This window comes from Podarcis vaucheri (genome assembly GCF_965113315.1).
Source record: "Podarcis vaucheri genome assembly, chromosome: 14".
Lineage (NCBI taxonomy): Eukaryota > Metazoa > Chordata > Lepidosauria > Squamata > Lacertidae > Podarcis > Podarcis vaucheri.
Window position 1 is genome coordinate 10,764,654 of NC_138752.1, and position 26,133 is coordinate 10,790,786.

Sequence of the window (26,133 nt, forward strand, 5' to 3'; positions counted from 1 at the left end):
ATGTCTTTGTTCAAACCAGATCTCTCCATGGTTTTAAGTTTGGTAATGCGTTGCAATTCGGCAGCTTCTCTTTCCAGTCTATTTCTGAAATTCCTTTGTAGTAAAACAGCTACTTTGAGATCTTGTATAGAATGTCCTGGGAGATTGAAGTGTTCTCCTACTGGTTTCTCCATATAGCCTGCAGGGATGATGGGAGTGGTAGTAGTCCAACATCTGGGAACCCATGGTTGAGAGAGGATGTTCCAGGGCAAGGGTATCCAAACTTTTTTCAAAGAGGGCCAGATTTGATGAAGTGAACATGTGAGGGCCGTCCGAAGTTGTAAAGCTCTTTTGGGGATTTCCCCCCAAAGTTGTTGAGCTTTTATTAAGGATTTAATACGATTTTACCCCAGGAAATAAACTGCCACAGGGGCCAGATTAAACCGAATGGCAGGCTGGATTAGGCCATGGGCCACACTTCGGACATGCCTGTTCTAGGATGTCTGTGTGGGAGCAGGGGGCTCACCTCTGCCTCGGTCTGCCACTCTCAGGCAGAAAGTGTTAAAATGTGATTCATGGCTGGTTGCACAAAAAGCCTTGACTGTTGCAAGTCATAAAGGCAGAATGTGCAGAGTGCAGCATACTTGGCTCCCTATGCACCAGTAGGAAATATGGGAAGCTGGCCCATAGCAGAGGTGGGGAAAAGCAGGTATCTAATCAGTGTCTGCTTTTTCCCTTCCTGTAAGTACCTTTAGGATTGATGCTCAGTACTGGTAAATAGGACCATCAGTACTGCCGCTGAACCAGGGCATTGTTTATAAGGATCACCTGTCCTGGGGTTGTAAGATCTGTATAAGACCTGATTTATCTTTCAGATAAATCAGCATTAAGATCTGGGGGCATAGTTGATGGTTTCCCAGTGGCACTGGCAACCAAACTTGGGAGCGGGAATTTCCCTGCTCCTATCCTGCATTCGCCCCAAGGAGCCAGTTCTGAACCAGACTTGACACCTCTCATCGGTCTTGCAGTTCAGTGATATTTCATGGGCTACATTACAATCTCTGCTTTAGAGCCGGGCTTGGAAAAACCATCATCGGTTATCTGCTGCTGCCTATGAACTTGCTCGGCAAAGGAAGATCCTTTGTGTTGGGACACAACTCTGCTGCACGGCAGGGGATAGAAAACATAGGATGCTGTTTTATTTAGAGTTGGATCATTGTTCCAGCTTGGTAATGTGTACACAGACGGGATCTCCTGGGATTTAGGTGGTTCTGGGCAAGACTCTGGTCTTGAGAGATGCCAGGGGTTGAACCTGTTACTTCAAGTATAAAGCATGTGTTACAGCTCTTGAAAGAGGAGCATTATAATTCTTGGTCTGGATATGCATACTCTGTAGACCAGGGGTCGGCAAGGTTTACCTCGCCTGGGCCGGTTCACTCCAGCGGAGATCCTTCCGTGGCCTGGATCACGCATGTGCGTGAACACGCGGGGCCTCAATTTTCGGAATCTGCGCAGATGTGATTTTCAGCATCTGAGCATGTGCAGACGCGATTTTCGGCACTGCGGAAGCATGTCCCCATGCCGCACCGCGCTGGTTTAGCGCAGCGGGCAGGGACTCGCTGAGCAGGCGGCTCATTTCGGGGGCGGCTCGTGGGCCAGTTAAATGACTCCCATGGGCTGCTTGTGGCCCATGGGCCTTTGATTGCCTACCCCTGTTGTAGACACAGCAGCCACTATTTCTCTGCAGCTAGGGAAATGGAGCAGTTCCTGTAGAAGCTGCATCTATGCTCCGTTTGGCAGCAGTGGAAAGGCCCTTGGGCCACCGAGAGGCAATTCTTAACACTCACCAGGTGAGTGCTTGCTAGGAGCACTGCCAGATTCTAGGGGCCTCTTGCCCTCTGCATGCTGAGCTGCCCTGGTTGCTTTGCGCTCCTCACCACCATAAGCTTACCAGTCAGTGTCAGGTGGAGGGTCCTTTTTTCTTGAACCTTTAGAAGGCTTCAGGTAAGCCAGAGAAATGAAGATGGTCTGTGTGACTGGGGCCTTGGGAGCACTTAATTGCACAGTGCACTGACCAACACCTTTAAATCTACAAAGAGAAAGGGAGAAAGAAGTTGTAGCAACCATTGCCAGACTCAGTTTGCCTATGCTGGCTGTCAACACCAGTCCTGTTTCCCACTGCGCCACTACCCTGGTTTGCCACAATCCCTGGTGGTTTTATGTCCCCCCTACTCTGGGCTGCTGGAGCCCAGTCCTTTAACCCTGAAGTTCAGCTTTAATGACGCCACTGATGTTTATGAGGCTAACCTAAATTAATAGGCGCAAAAAAGCAGTTTTATCTGTGGATCCTTTTGGGTGAAAGGTTTAAACTGGTTTGGTTTCTTGAGTTTTGCTGTCCAGACGATTTATTTCTCAAGATGTGTATAAGCTGTGCAACAGTTTACAAATGAGGCAAATAAAGACATAAAACCCCATAAAATAACACAAAGCTTTTTAAAAAATCATATCAGTGAAGAACAATTACTAATGGCAGTGACAATAGCAGCAATGGGTCTCTCTTCCACCAAGTGCCTGCAAAAATATCCTCCTGATGTTGTTCTTGTAGGCCATTGTACAAACAGTATTAGATGGACTACAGTGGTACCTCAGGTTAAGTACTTAATTCATTCCGGAGATCCGTTCTTAACCTGAAACTGTTCTTAACCTGAAGCACCACTTTCGCTAATGGGGCCTCCTGCCGCCGCCGTGCCGCCAGAGCACGAATTCTGTTCTCATCCTGAAGCAAAGTTCTCAACCTGAAGCACTATTTCTGGGTTAGCGGAGTCTGTAACCTGAAGCGTATGTAACCCAGGGTACCACTGTATTGGCTTAATCCAGCAGGCTCTCGGATTCCTAAAGGTGCATCTTAACTGATCACCTAAAACTACAGAGATGGGGCTAGGCATACCTCAGTAGGGAGAGAGTTCTTTGTCTGAGGACCCATCACTGAAAAGTCCCTGTCCCAGCCTGCCATACCACATACCCAGCCCCTGGTGGTACCTCCATAGTATGAGGGATCTGCCCAGACTTTGCACTGACCAGAAGAGAGCAAGGACCTTGGATGCATCAGGTTTCTCAGCAGCTTTGCTGGGCTTCTACTCATGCCTACTTTAGTCACACTGGATGCCAAAGAACTCTTGTCGCCATTATGAAGCGTTGAGAAAACACAGAGGATGAAACCCTGAAATCTAAGGAGGCAATGCCTTGGCAGTTGCCATCTGTGCCCTTGAACCAAAGAACCCAAGCCCTTGTTCAGTTACTATACTGTCCAGCCTGCCATTTCATTAAAAGATCCAACTTGTTTGATTAACAGCTAAACAAGCATGCTCCACTCTGATTAAGCAGGACTTAAATGCATCTGCTATTCTCTCCAGGACTGGCAGTTTAGGAATATGCTATTAGCGGCTAATCTTCTTGAAGGTTCCAAATGTTCTCGTTCCTACAACTCCCCCCCCCCCGCGCAAGTGCTCTTTGTGTGTGTTTTGATATTGCTCAGTGCCTTATAAGTCCTGGTGTTTAAAACTGACTGCTGCAGCACAGCATTCCATCTGGCTAGCGTCAAGGGGCTCCAGCTGGATCTTATCCTGCGTCTCTCGGGATCGACCTGACAAAAGGCTCTGGAGAGCAAAAGATTGCTCTCCAGAGCCTTGATTCGTTGTGACCAGGAATGGCTTATTGCTGGCTGTGCCCAAGCTCTGCCCCAGATAAGACACGATTGGAGAGTGTGCCGCTTTTGCCCGGTTCCAAGTCTTAAGAAGGTACGACGTCTATACTGTGTTTAACTGATGCTGTCAACTCCCAGCAACAGTTCTTCAGCAAAATGTCTGGTATACCATTCAGTCTGGGTGAGCCAAAAGATGCCTTAACAGTACAGGCTGCCATTTTTTGCCCCCTGGCACATAGGCGACCAGTAAAAACCTCTGTGCTCTACAGTGGGGGGAGGGAACAGGGACCAGTAGCCATCCAGATGTTGCTGATGTTCCCAGCTCCCATCAGCCCCATGCAGCATAGCCATTGGTCAGGGATGATGGCAGTTGGAGAGTGGCTGCTTTGTATTGGCAGAATCTCCCAGATTTGGTCTGTGGCTTCTTAGTAGCTTAACATGAGTCATCAGTGTGATGCAGCAGCAAAAAAAAGCTAAGGCCAGGGGTCAGCAAACTTTTTCAGCAGGGGGCTGGTCCACTGTCCCTCAGACCTTGGGGGGTGGGCTGGGCTGGACTATATTTTGGAAAAAACAAAAAACGAATTCCTATGCCCCACAAATAACCCAGAGATGCATATTAAATAAAAGCACACATTCTACTCATGTAAAAACACACTGATTCCCGGACTGTCCGTGGGCCGGATTGAGAAGGCAAATGGGCCTTAGTTTGCCTACACATGGCTAAGGCTATTCAAGGCTGCATCAACAGAAGTTTAGTGTCCTCATTAAAGGAAGTAAAAGTACAGCACTATTCTGCCTTGGTCAGACCACACCTGGAGATACTGTGTCTAGTTCTGGACACCACAATTTAAGGAGGATATTGATAAGCTGGAATGTGTGCAAAGGAGAGCAACTAAGATGATAAAGGGTCTGGAAACCAAGCCTTAGGAGGAATGGTTGAGGAGGTGGGTGTGTTTAGCTTGGAAACAAGGAGACTTCAAAGGGCTGTCACATAGAAGCTTGTTTTCACCTGCTCCAGAGGGCAAATCTATCTAATTTGCACTTTCCACAACAACATGAGGACCAAACCACAGCCAGCTTTGGAAATTTTGAACTGATCTGAATTTTGCAATGCAGTTCTTAAACCCAACAGCGTTTATAAAAATGCATATTAGGAGAAAAAAGCTTAATCAAAAGAAATACATTAGTGAAAATAGCATGAGAATGTTTTTTCATACGATTTCATGTGCATTCTCATGTTATTTTCGCTAATGTATTCCTTTTTATGCCCCCTTTTGTTTGGAGAAATTAGTATTAAAATGCTGCTAGATTTTCATGAGGGCTTTGAAAAAACAAAATTGCAAATTGTTGCAGAAATGTAGAGAGCTGAATTTAAGATTGGAAAAATGAGAAACTGGGAGAACTGAAATCGACAGATCTTTCCATTTCTACTGCCACCCATACCTGAAGATGCTAGGGGTTGAACCTGGAACCTTCTACATGAAAAGCAGATGTTCTACCACTGAGCTGCAGCTGCTCTTGCTTCTACTGCATTGTTACTCTGGTCCTGTATGCTTCTACAGATTGTTTCTTAACACTGAGGGCAGATGCAATAGATGTGTGAGAAGTTGGGCCGATTTAAGCTAATATATTTTAGCAGTTCAAAAGCACGTCAAAGTGCAAGTAGATAAATAGGTACCACTCCGGCGGGAAGGTAAAAGGCGTTTCCGTGCGCTGCTCTGGTTTGCCAGAAGCGGCTTAGTCATGCTGGCCACATGACCCGGAAGCTGTACGCCGGCTCCCTCAGCCAATAAAGCGAGATGAGCGCCGCAACCCCAGAGTCAGCCACGACTGGACCTAATGGTCAGGGGTCCCTTTACCTTTACTTATTCTTTGATTTTAAAGGCTTATTTTTATTCTGGACCTGGAATCTGCTCTGCGGTACAGGTCACCAGCTCTACAGCGGCCCATCAAGCCGAGAACACTACGTGTGCCTTTGATGAGACAGAATATGTGCCGCCTCCTGCCTCCCAAAAACAGATTCAACGGTGTAGAAGGTTCAGTTGTATATAATAGATCACACTTCAATGTAGTTTCCAGAGTGTACTCAAAAGTAATTTTAGACTCTGGACTTTTTGCAGGCCCTTCTCTTTAGATGGCAGTGTGTATTGTTACTTCAAAATGTGGCGGGCTAGACCTTCTGGACTCTGGACTTCTGCTCTGATGGCACCACTGCCAAAGTAATTTAAAATCCTCTGCAGCAGAATTAAAGAATTTCCCTTGCTGCTGCAGCTAACTGTGCGCTGCACAGAACACAGTAGCAGGTGTTTGTTCCCAGAGGTCTTGGCCTACTTACAGTAACCTCACAAACCCCCCACTTGTTTCTGACCATCGCAGTCCCTCCCCACTAGCGACACGGCCGAACCTGGGAGTTGCAGGGAAATGGGTGAAAAACAGCAGAGTAGACCCAACCAGTATATTTAAGTCGCTACACTGAAGGCTAGTTTCTCGCTTGTACAAAAGAGACAGTTGTGGCATTGGCTACTGCATCATCTGGGTTCCAGTGTACAGTGCTGCAAATGCATTAAGAAGGGTCCTTGCAGTGCACAAAGAGCCTCCATGTGTAAAAACTAGATGTTGGGGAATGGAGTGTGTCCTAACCTAGCCTTTTCCCTGAAATGTTACTTTTTATTCAAGGAATATTTTTATTTGTAGGACAAGAGGTCACCGGCCAAACATAGTCTTGCCACCTTGCTGAGAACTAAGCCAAGGTTTTGTCTTGGAAAACAGTGCACCTTTTGCTCTACAAGCTTTCTGCAGTACCTTGGCAGATATTGAAGGACATCTCTTTATGCTTAAAAGTTTGCTGCTTGAATTGCACTCTGTCTGCTCGGCGAAGCAGGTTGGGTAACTTTAGAGTCTGACACGAGTGGTCTTGAAGGCCCCCCATCTAAAGAAGGGAAATGTTTATTACTTTACCCATCCCTGTGTCGTTTTGATGAGGGGCTGTTGAGTCGAGTCCTTGGCCAAATCCTCTGTGAATGCTACTTTAGCCATCATGCCTTCCTCCAAAGAATCCAGGAAACTGTAGTCTGTTATGGTTGCTGGGAGATTCGGGCTAACTTGGCTAGCTCTAGAGTGTGTGTGTGTGCAGTATTCTGCACATTAATGGCAAACTCCTCCTCCAAGTGTGAATTCTTATGTAAGTGGCATTGTCCATGCACAAGTAGGAATTGTTAGGGGGCTTATGGAGACTCCAAGGCTTTCGGAAGTACAAAAGATCATTGGGAGTAAAATTAAACGGTGGGGAGGTAGTAAAGGCTGAGCATGCTCTGTAGACCCAGAACGCCGACTGGGCTGTTGGGAGAGAATGGAAATAGAATGGCAGAATAGAATGGAGTAACCTGGGAAAGGGCATGGCTTGAACCCTGAAGAGGAGCCCTTGATGTGTGCTAAATCCCCATTGTATATTTTCATCCTACCCGAATGTTTTATTTCTGCCTCACCTAGAAATGTGAGCATTACAGGTGGGTATATAGATAATTTTGAAGAAAATGGTAAGCATATCAGTAAAGCATTTGCTGAGGAAGCTGCAGGGTGATTCCTGGAATGCTGACTCAAGTTCTGAAGCTAACAGGGGCCAAAGTGCCTTGTTACAAGCGTAGCAAATTTGCAGGCGCAACCAGCCTACAATATTGGCAGACATGGTAACTGGTCTTTGGAGGCTCCAAATGGTGCAGAGTGACCGTCGTGCCAGTTTGCCCTAGGCATCATGTGTGTGGCGGAAACTCTGGAAGGCTCCCTATTTGAGAATGTGGATCACAGGCTGAGAAAGGGCCCCCATCCCTGCCCTAAACAGTTATGGTCCAGAACCATCTCGACAGGGGCGGACTTTGGTAATATGGTGCCTTGAGCGAGGGCAAAATTTGCCCCCCCCCCATTCCCCCCTTATTTTCACAATAATTCCTTTGGCTACTTTGAGTAGCTACCCAAATGAGTAAGGGTAAAGGTAAAGGACTCCTGGACGGTGAAGTCCAGTCGCAGACGACTATGGGGTTGCGGCGCTCATCTCGCTTTCAGGCCGAGGGAGCCGGCGTTTGTCCACAGACAGCTTTCTGGGTCATGTGGCCAGCAGGACTAAGCCGCTTCTGGCGCGACAGAACACAGTGATGAGTGCCAGAGTGCACAGAAATGCACGCTACCTATATAAAGTTATTATTTTATTTTTATTATTTATTACAACCCCTTGGCTCGCTTCCTATGGGAGGAACTGTCTGCACTACCCTAAATCCAGCACTACTATTGACCTACCAGTACCTTAAGATCTACTTCTGGGGTTCTGTTGAGATGCCAGCCTGTTAGGACAACAAATAGAGAGAACAGGGTTACTTCAACAGTGTGCTGCAACCATGTAATCCGGTACCAAGCGAGGTTGGAGAAGCCACAACTCTCACTAATTTTAAACAGACCTTGGGGTCTTATTAAGAGATATACCTTGGGTTGTGGCTAGCTGTTTTACTTGGAGTAGACCCACTGAAATCTATGAAAACTAACTTCCTTACGGCCATTTGTTTCAGAGGGTTTACTCTGAGAAGGAATAGCCCTGTATGTTGTGTTTAATCTCTTCTTCCATTGAATGACACGCTGGTCTGTGCACCTTACATGGAAAGAATATTTTAAATATTCTGTTGGGATTTTGTGAATTTGTATGGCATACTGTTTTAAACTTTGAAACCACCTGTCATCTGGAAATGCCAGGGTGGTTTACAAAACATTAAACAAAGTAAACTAATAAAACATAATTAAAAAGGCACAACACGAAAAGAATTATAGAATTCCTTTGGCAAGATGTGCAGCAGTAATTCAGAATAATAAAACTTTGGGCAACATGATCAATGCCACCAGTGGCCTGGATTAAATGGATCTGTGTTAATGATAATTAAATTAAAAATAAAAGGTGGGGAGTCATAAAATGGCACCCACAAGGATTATAGTAAATTTATGCTGAGCTTCAACTGGTGTGGACAGGACAAAGCAGGATGTACACAGAAAAAACCCACAACACAACTAAGTAGTATAGCAAGTCAACTGCAATTCTACTTACAGTTGTCTAGAAACAGAGTTAGGCGCTTGCATCCTTCCTCCTCACTATAGGAAGAAAGTTGTTTCTGAACTAGGCTGTCTTATGTTAGTTTTAAAGGAGCACCTCCCTGATTTGCCACCTCAGTCTTTCTCTAGAAAGCATGAGGGTTTGGGTTGCACTGTCAAGCAGATGTATTCAAATATGATACGGTCTGGATTGGTCACTGCTCTTGTTCCAGCAAGTTTGGTCACTGTGGGAATAGAGCACGGGTAGGCAAACTAAGGCCCGGGGGCCGGATCTGACCCAGTCGCCTTCTAAATCCGGCCTGCGAACAGTCCGGGAATCAGCTTGTTTTTACATGAGTAGAATGTGTCCTTTTACAGTGGTGCCCTGCAAGACGAATGCCTCGCAAGACGGAAGACTCGCTAGACGAAAGAGTTTTCCGTTTTGGAGGTGCTTCGCAAAACGAATTTCCTATGGGCTTGCTTCGCAAGACGACAATGTCTTGTGAGTTCCTGCTGGTTCCCCCCCCCCCCTTTGCTAAGCCGCTAAGCCGCTTATCAGCTAATCCAATCAGCAGATAAGCCGCTAATAGCGCTAATCCGCTAATCCGTCAATGGGCTTGCTTCGCAAGACGAAAAAACCACTAGACGAAGAGAATCACAGAACAGATTCTTTTCGTCTTGCAAGGCACCGCTGTATTTAAAATGCATCTCTGGGTTATTTGTGGGGCCAGCCTGGTGTTTTTACATGAGTAGAATATGTGCTTTTATATAAAATGCATCTCTGGGTTATTTGTGGGGCATAGGAATTCGTTCATTTTTTCACCCAAAACATAGTCTGGCCCCCCACAAGGTCTGAGGGACAGTGGACCCGGCCCCCTGCTGAAAAAGTTTGCTGACCCCTGGAATAGAGCATACCAGGCTGAGATTTAGTGGGCAGGACATATTTTGCTGGTTAACTCTAAAGAGGCCTGGTGCAGCAGTTTCGGACAAAGAGTGCTCACTTCTTCAACACTGCCATCTCCCAGAGAGCAAAGCAAGATTTGTACATGTTGAGCCTAGTTTGTGCTAGGTCACTTTAGAGGCCAGGTGTTTTTATTTCAGCATGATCCTTCTGAGCAATCATGGGGTCAGAAGTAACATGGACAGTGTGTGTCGTTCTGGATGCCTGAGTTGCCACAGAAAACACAAACTGCTTGGTCATCTAAGGCTTTGCTTCCGGATCTGGGAATATTGCTGCAATAGGAGCTGAAAAAGCCCCCCCCCCCCGAAAAAGGAACAAGTTGTTTTGACAACATATTGGTGTAATTTGAAGCATATTTCACTGCTATATTGGGACAGAAATTAAAATAACTAAGTTATCAAACTGTGGCTCTAGTGTTATTTAAAGTGGGCTTTTATTTATGAAGCACTTCCCGTAAGGCCACCCCAAATCAATTTACAATATAATGAAAACATAGAGAATACTCATATATAAAAACTGTTAAAACAAATGAACATATAAAAGCAGTTTTATAAGGCAATTATATTTATAAAACCAGTTTAAAACAACAGCAGTAAATACATAAAATCAGTTCAAATTCAGAGAAATATCAGCTGGGATAAAGACTGCCGTTTAGAAGGTTTGTTGAAAGAGGAATGTATTTTTCAGGAACCAAAAGGCAATAGAAAAGGAGGTTCCTGCCTGATAGATGTCTGATATGGAATGCATTTAAGGGCCAAATAATAAATAAATAAATAAAATAAAAAAGATACTGGAGAAATAGAGACTTTACCAAAGACGGAGAGAGATGGCATGCACTTTGCAAGGGACATCAGAGCAGTGTTGCCCCAGACAAGCACTACTGTGAATTAAAACTTTCTCACTTTGCTCTTTTGAATATTCTAAAAGTTAAGCTTTCCAGGTGTAGAAGAGTAAGAATTACAAAACCTACCTAGTTTCTGCTCTGGGGGTACCACATGATTGGAAGGGAGGGAGGAAGGTCAAGAGCAGCGATTCAGCAGGCAGCCAGTTTTGAGAATTGCACTTCAGTTATTAAATTTGTATCTTGCCCTTTCTCTGAAAAGTTCACAAGGATTGTAAATTACAATACTAGCAGTTTGCTGGTGAACAGCATGGGGAGGAATTGTGCATCTAACCCACTAGTGCCTGCTCTGACTGACAGCAGCTGTCCAGGAAGTTTCCCTTTAAATCTGCTTCTTGATCTCTTTAACTAGAAAAGCTTGAAATTGAAATATTGGCCATTATGCATACAAAGTATTTGCTCTGCCGCTGAACTTTAGCTCTTCCCCATGCTCTTAGAAAAATAAAAAGAAAGATAACACCATCTTAATACCCATGAATGACTTTAACAAAATACTGGGTACTTCACACAGACCATGCTCAAAGCATAGAAAACAGAAATAGGCAAACTATTCCCAACCCCAACCCCACTAAATCCCCTGGCGTACCACCCATTATTCCATCATGCAGCACAAAACCTCCAGATAAAAACCTGGCAACCCAAAGGCTTATATCATCTAATAGACTTCTATAAAAATAACAAATCTTTGTCAACACAAGAAATACAAGACAAACTAGAAGACACCTAAATGCCCTGGTCAACACATCACCAATTACATGCACTCTTAAACAATCCAGTAGTAAAACCAGCAGCAACTAGGCCCCTGACAACCTTCGAAAACCTCCTCCTAACAACAAAGGGACACGGTAAAGGGATTGTATCCGCAGTATACAAAATACTTCTCCCAAATCCCACAAACTCCCTAGATACAATCAAAAAAACAATGGGAGGCTAACATAGGCTATGAGATTAACCCCAATCAATGGACCAGAATGTGGTCTAAACCCACCTTTAAATCCATTTCAATAAAAAGAAAAGAACTCACTCTGAATATCACCTACAAGTGGCACCTAACACCAAGAAAACTAGCGCTAATTTGCCCAGGAACCTCACCAAAATGCTGGAGAGGGTGCACCTCCACAGGCACATACCTCCACATGTGGTGAGTGTCCCAAAATCCAATTATTCTTGACAACAGCCATACGAGAAATATATAAAATAACCAAGCAAGTATTAGAAATCACCCCAGAATTGGCCCTACTAAACATCTTCCAAGACAACAATGCCCACTTATATCACAAAGAACTCATAACCCACCTACTCTCAGCAGCCATAAACAATTTAACCAGACACTGGAGAGACCTGTCAGGAGTAAGCATGGACCAATGGTACCAAATAGCATGGGAAACAGCCTTACTAGAAAAATTAACCAATAAACTGAAACTGACACAGGGACAAATAGAAGACAATGCCTCCCCTTTATCACATACACAGCCCAACAGGACAATGACAAAAATCCACCAACAGCATACAAATCAATATGGCTAACCTGATCCAAAACACCCACCCACCTACCCCACTCACACACGAAAGCAAAGACCACCACAGCCAACCCCAAATGAACAACCACACCCTAGGCCAACCCCAACCTCTCTCACCACCAAAGGAACACAAGTGAACAGCAGAGAACCTGCACAAGCAGTGCTGACACAAAACCCCACATATATTAAGTATAATAGAAACATCACCACCTGACCCCACCCCCACTCATCTTTTCCCCCACCTCTTTCCCCCTATTCTTCCTAATGTCTCAACAAATGAAAACGATTTGTTTAAAAAAAAAAAGTTACATGGGGGAAAAAGTACGAGAGACATTGCACATACCTTTGTAAATAAAGAAAAGCTTTAATAAAAATACATTTAAAAACAAAAACAAAATACTGGGTACTTAGTAAGGGAAAGACTCCACACACTAGTACTTTTTTTAAAAAAGGGTTATTGCTAAGTACAACAGTAAAAAATGACATCTAGGGCTTGCAGTTACATTTCTAGTTGACTTTGGTTAAACCACATTTCAAAAAAGCCAACTGGCAAACTGCCACAGAAAATCTTTTACATCTCTCCATCCTCTGCCCAGCTTCAGGGCTCAATTGCTATATATACATATGCAGGTATCTAGTCTATACAAACAAACAAACAAACAAACCTGTAATCAAATAATCCCACCTACTCTCCAGCTAGAAATGGGACAGAAATTCAATAACATTTAAGGCAAATTTATCAAATTATGATTTTGTGAAACGATATGAGAACCGGAACACTGCCGTCCTTCCAAATTTGCACTTTTCCGAATTTTGTTTGAAAATAAGGTGTGCTTTGTGATTTGAAAATATGGTGTGAAAATTGGGTAGAAAAGTGTGTGTTGGAAGAAATTGACCTGAAAATGCTGAAGAATTTTCATGAGAGCTAAAAAAAATACATCAAATTGCTGCAGTAATGTGGAGAACTGAATTTAAGATTTTAAAAAATGAGAGAACCAAAACTGACAGATCCTTCCAATTGGACAGTCTCCCAGTCAACAGTGGCTATTAACTCTCTTGAATATTCTTCGCAGAATGATTGCACTCCTGGATTTGTCAGTCATATGACTTGGCGCTTGAACCTTGGACTGTGACTAATAAGATACCCAGTGATGTGGTACAGTGATCTCTAAACCTGCTTGGCATTGTTCCACCTCTTCTAGGTGCGGACACTTTTTGTCAGTGGCCTTCCTGTGGACATCAAGCCCAGAGAGCTTTACCTGCTTTTCCGGCCATTCAAGGTAAGCAGCAGCACACACACCCCTACAAGCAATTGTGTCCTTAGTCTATTGATATGGCAGCCTTGTGCCCTGTTGGCTATAGAGAAGAATTATAAAGTTGGTTCAAGGTCACCAGGGAGCAGGGCTGAGCAGGTATTCAACCCCAGATTCACCACCACCCCTCCAACTCCCAACCCCCAAAAGTCATAGAATTGGAAGGAGCCTCAGAGGTCAGCCAATCCAACTCTGATGCAGGAAATACTTCTTGAGCATCCCTGACCAGCTAACCAACCACCCTCCCGGATGGATGGGCCAATGGTCTGATCCAGTGTAGGAACCTCCCTTTGTTAAGTGTGTAGCTGTCATTAGTAACTAAGGGGATTAATATTTAGGGATGGCAACATGTCGGGATGCAGGTAGAATGTCCTCTGTCCAGCATTTCTCAGTTAGCTGGCTTTTAGTGGCAGGGTTAGGAAAGGGTTCTGCTTGAACCCTTGAAGGAACTGTTGCCAGTCAGACAATGTAAAGGTAAAGGGACCCCTGACCATTAGGTCCAGTCATGGCCGACTCTGGGGTTGCGGCGCTCATCTCACTTTATTGGCTGAGGGAGCCGGCGTACAGCTTCCAGGTCATGTGGCCAGCATGACTAAACCGCTTCTGGCGAACCAGAGCAGCGCACGGAAACGCCGTATACCTTCCCGCCAGAGCGGTACCTATTTATCTACTTGCTCTTTGACGTGCTTTCGAACTGCTAGGTTGGCAGTTCACAGGGATTCAAACCGCCAACCTTCTGATCGGCAAGTCCTAGGCTCTGTGGTTTAACCCTAGTCAGACAATATTAGGCTACATATAGCAATGACTTGACTCCATATAAAGCAGTTTCATAGGGTGGAAGGGCATAGTGCATCTGTGGTGGGGATGGCGGTGACGGGGCGAAAGTGTTTCTAACATAGTAACTGCGTCTTAATGTTAACTCGCTTTTCAGGGCCGCAGAAGTATTTCTGGCACTTTGTTTAAGGGTGCTGGCCTGGCCTTTGCATCCTTTTCCTTCCCTTTTAAGGAATCCAATAACTAACTTGCTGGCTTCTCTCTCCTCAGGGTTATGAAGGATCGCTGATCAAGCTAACATCAAAACAGGTAATGCCTCCCTCAGTCCTCATTCTGGCAGCTTCCCAGTTCTGCCCTTAACTGCTTAAACTGTAGATCAGATGCCCTAATTAGGAAGAGGGAGGGGAGTGCAACCCAAGGATTACAGTAAAGGGATGGGCAATAGCACACACTCAAATAAAGCTGGGGCTGCTTTTATCCCATCCAAAGCCCCTGTCTGAAGGCTGTTCAGTTCTAACTGTGCTGCATGGACTGGCCGACACTTTCTAATGGTCTTCTACATATTGCATGTTTTGTGTACATAGTTTCCCTTTCCCTACAAAAGTGCAGTGTCTTTCCCAAGACATTGCTTTATTGTACAGATAGGGAAACTATGGCCAGAGTCTGAGTATTGCTGGACTCCAGGCTCCCATCAGCCCCAGGGATGATGGAGTCCAGCCCAATGATCTGGAGTGTGCCACAAGCTCCCCATCTCTGCTGTACTAGCTAACAAAAACACCCACATCTGCCAACACTGCAAAGCAGCAAACCTTATCTTAAGGCGTCCTTTGTGCTGCTGAACAACCTGTCGGATGCACCCAAAGCTGCAACAGAAGCTAGTCTGCCTCCAGTGCAATGAACAAGCTGGGCTCTGGGCTCAGCAACAGCAGGTTCTTCACATCTCCCATCCCTTGAAATGGAAGCTTGGTAGGCTGAAAGGCATAGAAGAACTTGCTGGGGCACCAGGTCCCTTGCCGGGCTGCCTGTTTGGAGCTACCAGCTCTGTGAAGGACACCTGGAATGGAATGGATTGGAAACGAAACGAAACGATACGATCACCACAAGCCTTACTCAGCAGTGTGGCTAGATCAGTTAGCTCCAAGCACACATCATGCACATGTTGTTTAAACCATGTGTTCTTTTCCCTAGCCGGTTGGCTTTGTTACCTTCGACAGCCGGTCTGGTGCGGAAGCTGCAAAGAATGCACTGAATGTGAGTATTGAGGACCATGCAGTTCAGGTCCTTGCGCAGCCCAATAGCCAGAATGACTTGGGCTCAGCATGCAATTCCATCCCATCTCATATCCGGTAACTTCATTGAAAGGAAGTGCTGTAGATCTCCAGCTACTTGGGACTCGTACCAATAACTATTATAACACATACTTGCAAACTTTGCAAGTTCTCCTTACCACGTGGCGAAATGATGCTCAAAGCAAGCTAATCTGGAGTTGGAACACTTCAGTGCATTAGTGAGCTGTGTGGGTTAACTTTGTGTTGCACCAGTTAAGCCCAGATGACATGGCTGCCATGTGTTTTCTGCCCTTCAAGGCAGGACCGGCCCAAGACATTTTGGCACCTGAGGCAGACCCCCAAATGGTGCCCCCTCCCCTCCGCGAGGGAAGAAGGGGTGAGGGGATATCTACGTTGGGAACAAGGGGGGGAAAGAAGGATCGACATCATGTCTGTGGATCCTATCACCTGAGGCAGTTGCCACACCTTGCCTCATGGGTGGGCCGGCCCTGCTTCAAGAGTAACCTAGAAATCTGTGGCATCTGTTGAGATGCATGGAAAGGTCTTCTTTTCCTGGCTCTCACCTGTAATCTATTTAATGCAGGAACAGCTTTCGCAGTGGGGTGGAGTCACAGCAATAGCCTCCCAAGAGCAGAGTAGCTTCTGCTTGCCAGGGGGAGAGGGGACAGGTTTGCATCCTCATAGTCCCAACTTCACTGCCACTTTGTCCCAGTGATGGCTGTTGCTGTGGCGCTCTCTCCACCCCCAGCAGGCAAGCAGCTGCCTATGAAATGAGCTGGGAGCACAGCTGGCAAGGACTAAACATACACAACCACTCATATGGACCGCAAAGGCCAATTGATGCTCTGTTGTGTGTGCTGCTTGCCGGGAGACTTCAAAAACTCTTGCCGGCAGTCTGAAACAGTAGGCTCTGTTCCTGCTACCAATACTGCTACATACGTGGACCCAGCCTGATCCCTGGGAAAGGCACACAGACAACGTCTCCTTCCCAAGCTTTTGCATTGACAAGAAAGCACATTTTCTGTATTGGCCTTGCACGTTTTATGTACCGCTCTTCAGTCAAATTGTGTTCCAGCGTGGTTTCCAAGAAGATTGACTGCATGGCTTTCATTCCATTCTGTTCTTTCTCTCTTCTGCCGCTGCAGGGCATCCGCTTTGACCCGGAGAACCCCCAGACATTGCGGTTAGAGTTTGCTAAGGCCAACACCAAGATGGCAAAAAGCAAGCTGATGGCCACACCGAATCCCACCAACCTCCACCCTGCCCTGGGAGCGCACTTCATTGCACGGGACCCTTGTGAGGAATATTGTGGAGCAGGGGGAGGGGTACAGGCCTACGCCGGGGGGTTTGGTGCCCTAGATCAGCCTTTCCTAACCATGGGTCACCACATGTTGTGGAACTACAACTCCTGTTGGTCCCAGCCAGCATGGCCCCAGTGGTCTGAGATGATGGGAATCGTAGTCCAACATTATCTGAGTGGTTGGGAAAGGCTGCTTTAGATGACGGCGCAGGCTGCCATTTCCTGCTTTTGCTGAGGGTTTCCTCACACATGGTAGCAAATGTCTTCCCCAAGTGAACACTGATGGGGTCAGCTGTAGCTCCTTTGGGAAGCAAAACTTTTGTATTAATTGATAATAGCATCTGTATTCAAAAAAGAGGCATTGAAGGGGCTTAAAACCCAAGGAGATTAAAATCAGTGTATACCTTGGTATGAATGTGGCAGCTATGCCTATGCATAACTCTTTTGTTTTTACTGTGTGTTTAAACCTGTGTGAAGCAACCCTTAGCAAAACACCTACATCTGCTGCACATGGAGGGGAGAGTGCCTGAAAGAACTGGAGCCCAACCTCCTGGTGCGGCTGGGACCAACTCCCATTAGCTCACCCAATGTGACCAGCGATGGGAGCTGGAGTGCAGAAGCACCTGGAGGCAAACAGGCCGGGGGGGGGACGGGGCGGCTGCCCTAGATTCATCCCTTATCTCTGAGTGTAGAGTAGGAGGCACCTGTGTGTGCACACCTCTGTGAGATGCTTGAGCAGGGCTGCTTGGATGGATGGATGGATGCCACTGGGTGAAAGCCCTTTGGTCCTGAGCTGGGGTTATGAGATGTGGTACAGATGTGTGTCCAGTCATACCTTGGGTTACAGACACTTCAGGTTGTGCGTTTTCAGGTTGCGCACTGTGCCGAACCTGGAAGTACCGGAATGGGTTACTTCCAGGTTTTGGTGCTCGCGCATGCGCAGAAGCACCAAATTGCGACCCAACGCGTGTGCAGATGCGGAGCTGCGGGTTGCGAACGTGCCTCCCGCATGGATCATGTTCGCAACCCAAGCGTCCATTGTATTTGCATCTTGCCTTGCTGCTCTTTCCACCAGAGGGGCTGCTCCTCCTTCACAACCCAGGCTGTTTGGTTTATTTCCCTCTCTCTCCGTCCATGTCTTGAGTGACGTGCTGTTGCTCCCTCGTGTCTAGATGACCTGACTGGAGCAACCCTGATCCCAGCATCTCCAGAGGCATGGGCTCCCTACCCACTCTACACCACGGAGTTAACCCCTGCCATCCCACATGCTGCTTTCACATACCCAGCTGCTGCCGCTGCTGCTGCACTTCATGCTCAGGTGAGTCCATAATGCCGCCCCCACCCCCTTTTCTTTTGATGAGCAGGCATCTGTCTCCTTCCCCCTCCAGCTCCAACAGAATAGCCTGCACCTTGGTCCTGTCATTGCAACTGCAGGGAAAGGCAGGACCCAGAGCCTGGTTGGGGTTTGATAAGGTTACTAAATTGTCATTCCCCTCTGCTGCTCACCCAGACAATACTGGCTTGCTTGGGGAATCAGCGGAGAGGATCCAGTTTGGTGACAGAGGAGCTGTCTCAAAGGAAAAGCTATCCCTTAAAGAATCCTGTACCCTAAGCCCTTCAACTGCTAGTAGTCTACAAGAGTGGCAGATCTGCATTAAAATAGGTGGTCTAGTCCCTCTCAGTGCAGTGGTAGGGAAGGGGAAGAAGACTTGTGTTGGTCTGCTATGTAGAGTTCAGGAAAAGGACCTGGCCTAGAATTTGAAAGCATTGAAATGAGGAAGATGAGATGCAGATAGAAACACTGAAAGGACTGGGAAGTGCTTTGCTGTGTTGCTGTACTGCTGGAGGCTGTTCCAATAAGGACTACATAGTGCAGAGAGCCAAAGCCCTCTGTCTTTGGCCAAGCTAATGGCTTGCACTCGATTGAATTAGTATGGCCTCTTTTATAAAGGGGAAATAGATGTCAACCTTTTGGCTCTACAGTCTCACGATGCTCTTGCATTGCCTCCCATAGAATAGCATAGCATAGCATCCTGGCTCTTTTCTCCCTCCATAAGGGATCCCAGAGACGAGGAGAGTTCTAGAATGCATAGCTTTACACAGGCCAAATCCCCTCCATGTGACTCTTAATGTGCTTGCGCCTTCCTGGTGTGCAACTCTTTCTGTGTAAGTGATGCTTCTGCACCAAGTGTGTCAAATTTATAGTATCTAATATAATAAATGCATTTGACTACATTGTATGGCTTGTGCAGGCAGTGTGTTCAAAAGTTGAGTGCCTCCTGCCTGGGAGAATACTGTGCCTGTTGCAGAATATCAGCCGGGGACAGTGCTGTATGTGATGCTTTGCTGCTCCTGCAAAAGGGGGAGCTCGGAACAGTGGTGTTTCCCCCTCACCCCTCCTGTCCACTTGGGTAGATCATTTCCCTGGAATGAACCCAGCAACTCGTCCTTTGAAATGAATGAATGTGTTACTCATAAAGCTTTTATAGAGTTAAACATTACTTCGCCCCTCCTTACTAAACAACTGTCAGCGCAGCATTCCGCCCAATACGTGAGGCTGGAAGCCTGGTGTGTGAATGTTAAGGATGGGAGAAGTTTGCTGACAGGTGTTGGAAGGAAGCCTAACCAGGAGATATTTGCCAAGCCCTTCTGCCTATGTGGTTAAAGCAGCCAGATGAGGTGTTTTGTTGCAGTTCCACGTAACACAACAAGGGTGAATAGTCTCCCCAAAGTGGCACAACTTTGGCGGGGACAATAAAGACCCAATCTCTTGAATGCTTGCTCCCATCTCTGGCATCTTTTGGGGCATTTTTCTAACAACTGTATCCTCGTCTTCCTTTGTCACAAGTCAAATCCCAGGCAGCCAGGAATCTTACAGTGAATGATGAGACATTGTTGCAAGACTACAGGCTTATCTGCACTTACCTGTGTCCGAGTGCTCTATTTTTTTTGCCACAGAGCTTTCCTCACAAAACCCCACTTTTTAGCACTCAATTGGAGCAAATGTCAATTTGGGTTTTCCACAGAGTGCTGTTTGCTCCAGTTGAGCTTTAAAGATCAGTTTTTTTGCAGGGGAAGCTCCAGAGCAAAAAAGCAGGGCACTCAGACATGGAGCTTTAACACACTGACCATGCCTGGAACAAGTGGAGGAAAGTAAAATGCAGATAAGCCCCATCTAGACATCAGAATGATCCATTTTCTGCTGCCGCTAAGGACAAACACAGCCAATTCAGAAAGAATTTGCCCTTGCTCTGAACACATGCACCCTTCCAGTGCAATCGCCAAGGAAGCACTTGTGAGTCCTCCCATTCCTTTGCTTTCAGCTCAACCCTGGTCAGAATTGCTCCTGGGCTGTGGGAAAGAGTTATGCAGAGAAGCTGCTTGCAGAAAGGTACATGAAAAGTGGGCAACTGCCAATGACTACAGACTTGCTGGAGTGTCTCCAGTACCAATGTTTCCCTCTACTAAAACACACCACTTTATTTCTGGGGTGGGAAACCTGTGGCCACATTCCCACAGGTGGTTGTGCTGCAAGTCAAGTCATCCCTGAACATTTGCCTTGCTGGCTTGGGGCTGATGGGAGTTTGAGTTCAGTAACTTCCGGCAGGCCACAGGTTCTCCACCCTCTCCTTAGCCGAATGAACTAACAAATGACAATGCAAGAAATCTTCCTCTGTAGCCCTTCTTGCAGCCCAAGAAGAGAAGAGGCATCTCTAGAGGGGTTGTTCCAGTGGTTTGAACAGCGATGAACTACGGATTCTGTGTTTGCCCCCGAATGCTGATTCCCTCCCACCCTCTTCCCCATCCCACCAAATCTCCTGGCAGGATCTACAGGTTGTCATGATCAGTGGCAGCTGCCAACAAAATGCCTCTTGCCCCCTCCCCCCCCAAGGGGCTCCCACAGCGGCCAACTGGTGGTTGAAATGATCCCTCCTTTGATGTCTTCAGTGACCTGCTGCCAGGATGCCTACGCAGGCCAGCCCTGAAGCTCAAGGCTGGCCCTGGAGGTGTGGGACACCATAGTCCTGGCTTGCCCCTGCTAGAGTGGAGTGGCTGTACAACAGCTTCATTCCTAGAAGCCTTTAAGGATGGTGGGTCCCGTCTCTGGAAAAAGGCTGGTAAGGTAACATCATCTCTCTGCCATTTTGGGCACAACGGGGTTTTCCGCAAGCTTCTTTTTTTTATTATTTTTCTGCCCCATCTCTTCCTTGGCAACCCAGTGCATGGGCCTCCACGCTATCCACCCACCAAAAGCCCAGGCAGGATGAAATGCCAGGTATTTCTCTAACCCACCTATTGCCAACTTGGCACACATGACATGGCACCACAGCATGGCACCCCTTGTGTTGAAAGTGGCCCCACTGAGCAGGGATGGATTGGTCCTGCCTGTGGGAAGGGCGGAGCCTCAGCGGGTGGCAATCCTGCCACATGGTGCTGTCGAGCTGGGGGGGGGCCTCCCTGCCACCTTTTTTCACTCACCACAGTCACGTGGTGGGAGGGGGGTTGAGATTGTAGTCGTAACAACAGCACACACGGATTTAATCTCCCCCGCACAGCCAACTGGTGCACACACACATCAGTCACGCTATGGACTCTGTCAAGGAAGGGACGACCCGTCCTTGACAAGAGACCAGAATATCCTTCTTCACACTCTTTCCAAATGTAAAAAAATCCTGATTTCCTTTAATATAATTTTGTTCTTTTACTCCTTCACTCCAGTCTGATACGGTTGCTGCCTATGTCATAGAACTTCATAGGAAAGGGGTGAGGAAGATGTTGGAGAGGGTGGAAGTAGGGTTGGACAAATCTGTTAATTGTGGTTTCTCCTGTTTTTCCAGGCTTAAATTTGGGTTCACATTTCCACATCAGTGTGATTTTTTTTTAAAAAAGGGAATTTATCCTAATATATACATTTTTAATGCAATTTTGCATAATGCACGTCTTGAAAACCATTTCCCCTAATAATAATGCATTTTTGTTCACATATTTTCATAGATACATGCACTCTTGTGCACATTTTACCCCATTTTGTACATATTGCTTAGCTGAGGAGCTGGATTGCAGACTTCGGAGAAGTGGAAGTTTTGAAGCATAGCTGAATTTCAGTTCCCATATTGTTTCAGTGAAGCATGAGTTAAGAAAGTTAGGCTTTAAATGCAAGCTGAACTGAATTCCCTCCCTTCCCTAGGTGGAAATAAGGGCTGCAGTGTTTAGTAAAACAAAGGGTTATGCTGATCTGACATGCAGATTTTTTAAAACTACAGATTTCATAAGAACTTACATTAGAGTGCACCAGTCTTATAAGACTTCTCCCTTTATCAGGAGATACCTCTAAAGGTGATGCAGGCATCTTTTGTAAAAGTGTGCTGCTTCACAGCTGCTTACTCATGTGCAAGTGTGATCAATTGAGTAGAGTCATGTGATGGGCCCTCGTGTTATGGACTGTTAGCCACAGTCCGTATGTATCCTGTATCTTCCCTGCGATTGCATATCGAATAATTGTGTTTTGATGGGTTCCATCCCCCCAGCCAGCTTTGGTCCAAATTGAAAAAAGAACACCAATGCTGCCTTTTTGAAGCTGGTAATATGTACACAGCCCATATGTAGAAGCAGCTGGCTTACTAAAAACACTCTGGAGAGAACCGCCCATTCCGCCAATGCTCTCAGTCTGGTCAACACAGATATCAAAGCAGCCTCCAGACACACCATTGTCATCTTAGCACAGGCATAGAGGCAACCTCTTCCCCTTCCATTGGGTTGTATACACACCTTGGGTGGCTGTCTCTCTCCTGGCAGGATCCTGCAGATCTAGCGACTGGGGGTTTTCTTTCCAGGGTTAAAGAGCACTGCACAGCCCGGCCAGGGAAACTTCCTGTTTCCATTCAGTTGTTGAGCAGAAGGAACAAAACTAATTCCAGATGTGCGGGGGAGATGGATGTAGGAATCTGGGAAATGCTTAAGCTACAGCTTGGGAGTGGTGGGAGTTTGTGGAAGGGCAGAAATACAAAACATGACAATGCTGGTGGCTGCTATCAGGTGGGAGAACTAAATGCAACTTTTAACTTGCAGGGAAGGATAATGGTAAGAAAAGATTGAGGTTGGCAGGCATGCTGCAGAGCAAGCCGTACTCAGACTGTGCAGATGTTGGAGGGAGTAAGAAGTCCAGTCCCCCAGATGTTAATATTGGCAGCAGATTTTATATATAAATTATAGTGCATCTAGTAGTACCAGTACAAAGGTGTGTTAATCCTCCTGAGCAACTTTTATATTACATCACATCCACATTGTATATTTGAAGCACTCTTACATCACTCTTAACTGTTATGGCTTCCCCTGAAGAAACCTGGGAACTGTAGTTGTTGAGTGGGAATTGTAGTTCTATGGGGGGTCACCTAAGTCTTGACGCCCATAACAGACTTCAGTTCCCAGGATTCTTTGGGGGATGCCATGATTGTTACAGTGGGTATATAATTTAAGAGTACTTTGAATGTATGTTGTGGATATAGTCTAAGTTGCGAAAGGTCTTTAAGCAGAGACTGCAGAATGCTCTAGCTCTGAATTCCTAGCGTTAAAACGGGGATTAGACCTTCAAGGACTCCCCTCCAACTGTATTATTGGGTGGAGCACATATACTAATTATATTTACATTGGTCCTACTATTATGCCTTATGAGGAGGGCAAAGGTCCAATTGCAACTGCCTTCATGAATCCTCAAAGATATGTTCCTCTTGGTTCCTGTGCAGTAATAAATTTCTATTTGCTTTAGCTTGGGGATGGGCAACATGCAGCCCCTCAGATGGTCCTAGGCTGTCCCAGCTAGCATGGCCAATGCACAGGGATAATGGGATTTGTAATCCAACAATGACTGGATGCCCACAGGTCCCCCATTGTTGCTTTTACAGGTCATGATTGTTGGGTTACTTCTGGACCAAATGCTGCTGCAGCTGTCCAGATGTTACCTCTTCTCCCCTGTTAAGTTGCCCTAGCCCCAAAACTTCTCAGCATTTTGCAGGTGTCAAAATAGGGGCTCTTGTAAATTTGATACCTCACTATTCTCACACAAAGGGTCCCTGCGCACAAGCCTCGCACACTACTGCACATTTTCAGGCTCTGCTTGCTTTATTTGTTTACTCTGAAGCAGCCTCCTCTGCACCGAATTCTGGAGTAGGTGTGTCTCGTGTGCAAGAGAAGGCTATCTGCAACAGTTTAGTCATTGTAATAAACGTTGTAAGTTTTTTAAAAAACCAAAACTTAAAAAACCACCACACCTTAATCTGCCAGTGGTTGTACCTGTAAAATAGCTGCAACTTGAAATGTGGTTGGTCAAGTTGACTAGGTGGTTAAGTTGTTTGGGAAGCAGTAGAGATTGGAAAGGAAGCAGGTTGTAAGTGTTGCACATGTGATCTATTTTTAAAATCTCAAATAGGAACATTTATTTACCAGAGACTTGGTTCCAGACGAGAAGTACCAGCTCTGATAAATGTGGATAGTTGGAGCACATGAGACCACTTTGGTTGTGATGGCGAGGAATAGCCAAGAAGTAACGCATCACTGCAGAGTTGTAATGTGGGTCAGGAAAGAGGCCCATGAGCTGTAGGTTGATTCTTAAGACAGCCATTGTTGCCACCATGTCCTTTTTGTGGCAAAACCTACAGCTCTTCAGGTCATTCATCAAACGTGACCTCCAAGGCATAAACATCCTTAGAACTGGGAGTTGATAAAAGATGTATCAGTTGCCTTGAAGGGGCAGAGAAGACATTATGGGACCTTGCTAATGTTATGGGCTTAGCAAGCTTGAGTATGACTCCCTGTGTCAATTATTCAAAAGGTTGCAGGGAGCAATACATGATGCCAGAAAAGAGTGGCAGTCCTGTTTTCCAGAGGATCTTGAGGAATAATGAGCAGCCTAAGAGAAGTAGTTTACGTAGAGTTTTTGGGAGCACTAGTTACCCTCATTGGATGCACTGATATTTCCCCCTCCTCTATCATACTCTGTCATTCTCTTCTAGATGCGCTGGTATCCGCCCTCTGAAGCTACCCAGCAAGGATGGAAGTCTCGTCAGTTCTGTTAGTTTTAGTGAGTATCTGGCTTGGATGACTTGGCTCAAAATAATAATAATAATTTATTATTTATACCCCGCCCATCTGGCTGAGTTTCCCCAGCCACTCTGGGCGGCTCCCAATCGAGTGTTAAAAACAATAGAGCATTAAATATTAAAAACTTCCCTAAACAGGGCTGCCTTCAGATGTCTTTTAAAGATAAGATAGCTGCTTATTTCCTTGACATCTGATGGGAGGGCGTTCCACAGGACGGGCGCCACTACCGAGAAGGCCCTCTGCCTGGTTCCCTGTAACCTCACTTCTCGCAATGAGGGAACCACCAGAAGGCCCTTGGCACTGGATCTCAGGGTCTGGGCTGAACGATGGGGGTGGAGACGCTCCTTCAGGTATAATCTCTCATTAGTGGGGTTCGGATAGTTGGACATCAAGTATAACGATATTTGTTAGATAAAACACAGACGGTGGGCATAACAGTTTTAAATTAGCAGCAGAGCCGCCCCTACTATTAGGCCAAGTGAGTGAGGTGAGCTGCTGCCTCAGGTGGTAGATACATGGAAATATGTGGTGCAGGAGACAGGGAGACATGGAATCAACCAACAAGTCCTTTACATTCTCTTGAGCTGGTGACAGTAAAGCTACACTACAGCCTTAACGCACCGTGTTTTTTGCTCTATAAGACACACCAGACCATAAGACGCACCTAGTTCTGGGAGGAGGAAAACAAGAAAAAATAATATTATGAATCTCAGAAGCCAGAACAGCAAGAGGGATCGCTGCGCAGCGATCCCTCTTGCTGTTCTGGCTTCTGGGATAGCTGCGCAGCCTGTATTCGCTCCATAAGACGCACACACATTTCCCCTTACTTTTTGCGAGGGAAAAAAGTGAGTCTTGTAGAGCAAAAAATACGGTAACTATGTGGAATGGGAGGGTTACATATTATTGCCCGCACATGGGAATACCAGTGAAAGCAAGACTCCCTCATGGCAGGTCCCACTGCCCCCTTCAGTCATAATGTTCAGAAGCACCTGCCATGTGAACAATGTGATGAATGCTGACTGATGTCCCAGGTGCGTCTACATGTTATGGCATGAAGTGGGAGGGGTGGCAGACTCCCTGGTTAGGGTGGTATTGTCTTTTTCTTACTGTGTTATCTATTTTGTGTTTACGTTGCAAACCACCCTGTGATCCCTGGATGAAGGGCGGTATATAAATTTAATAAATAGTGACAATAGTAATGTTACTCTTTAAGTTAGACTTTTGGGATC

At 46.1% G+C, this 26,133-nt stretch overlaps 1 protein-coding gene across 4 annotated transcripts in view; it reads left to right on the forward strand.

Annotated features, from left to right (window-relative positions):
• The window catches only part of RBPMS2 (RNA binding protein, mRNA processing factor 2), a 49,799-nt gene that overhangs the window by 22,114 nt on the left and 1,552 nt on the right, over positions 1–26,133 (forward strand). Inside the window, exons 2-8 of one of the 4 annotated variants that reach the window (XR_014213433.1) lie at positions 13,334–13,411; positions 14,489–14,527; positions 15,407–15,469; positions 16,653–16,803; positions 17,980–18,125; positions 20,756–20,930; positions 24,817–24,884. Coding sequence is in view for 2 of the 4 variants with exons in the window: in XM_082198867.1 (XP_082054993.1) it covers positions 13,334–13,411; positions 14,489–14,527; positions 15,407–15,469; positions 16,653–16,803; positions 17,980–18,125; positions 20,633–20,734 (579 nt within the window). In the remaining 2 variants the exon portion in view is untranslated. The other 3 variants (XR_014213434.1, XM_082198867.1, XM_082198868.1) reach the window with 3 other exon arrangements.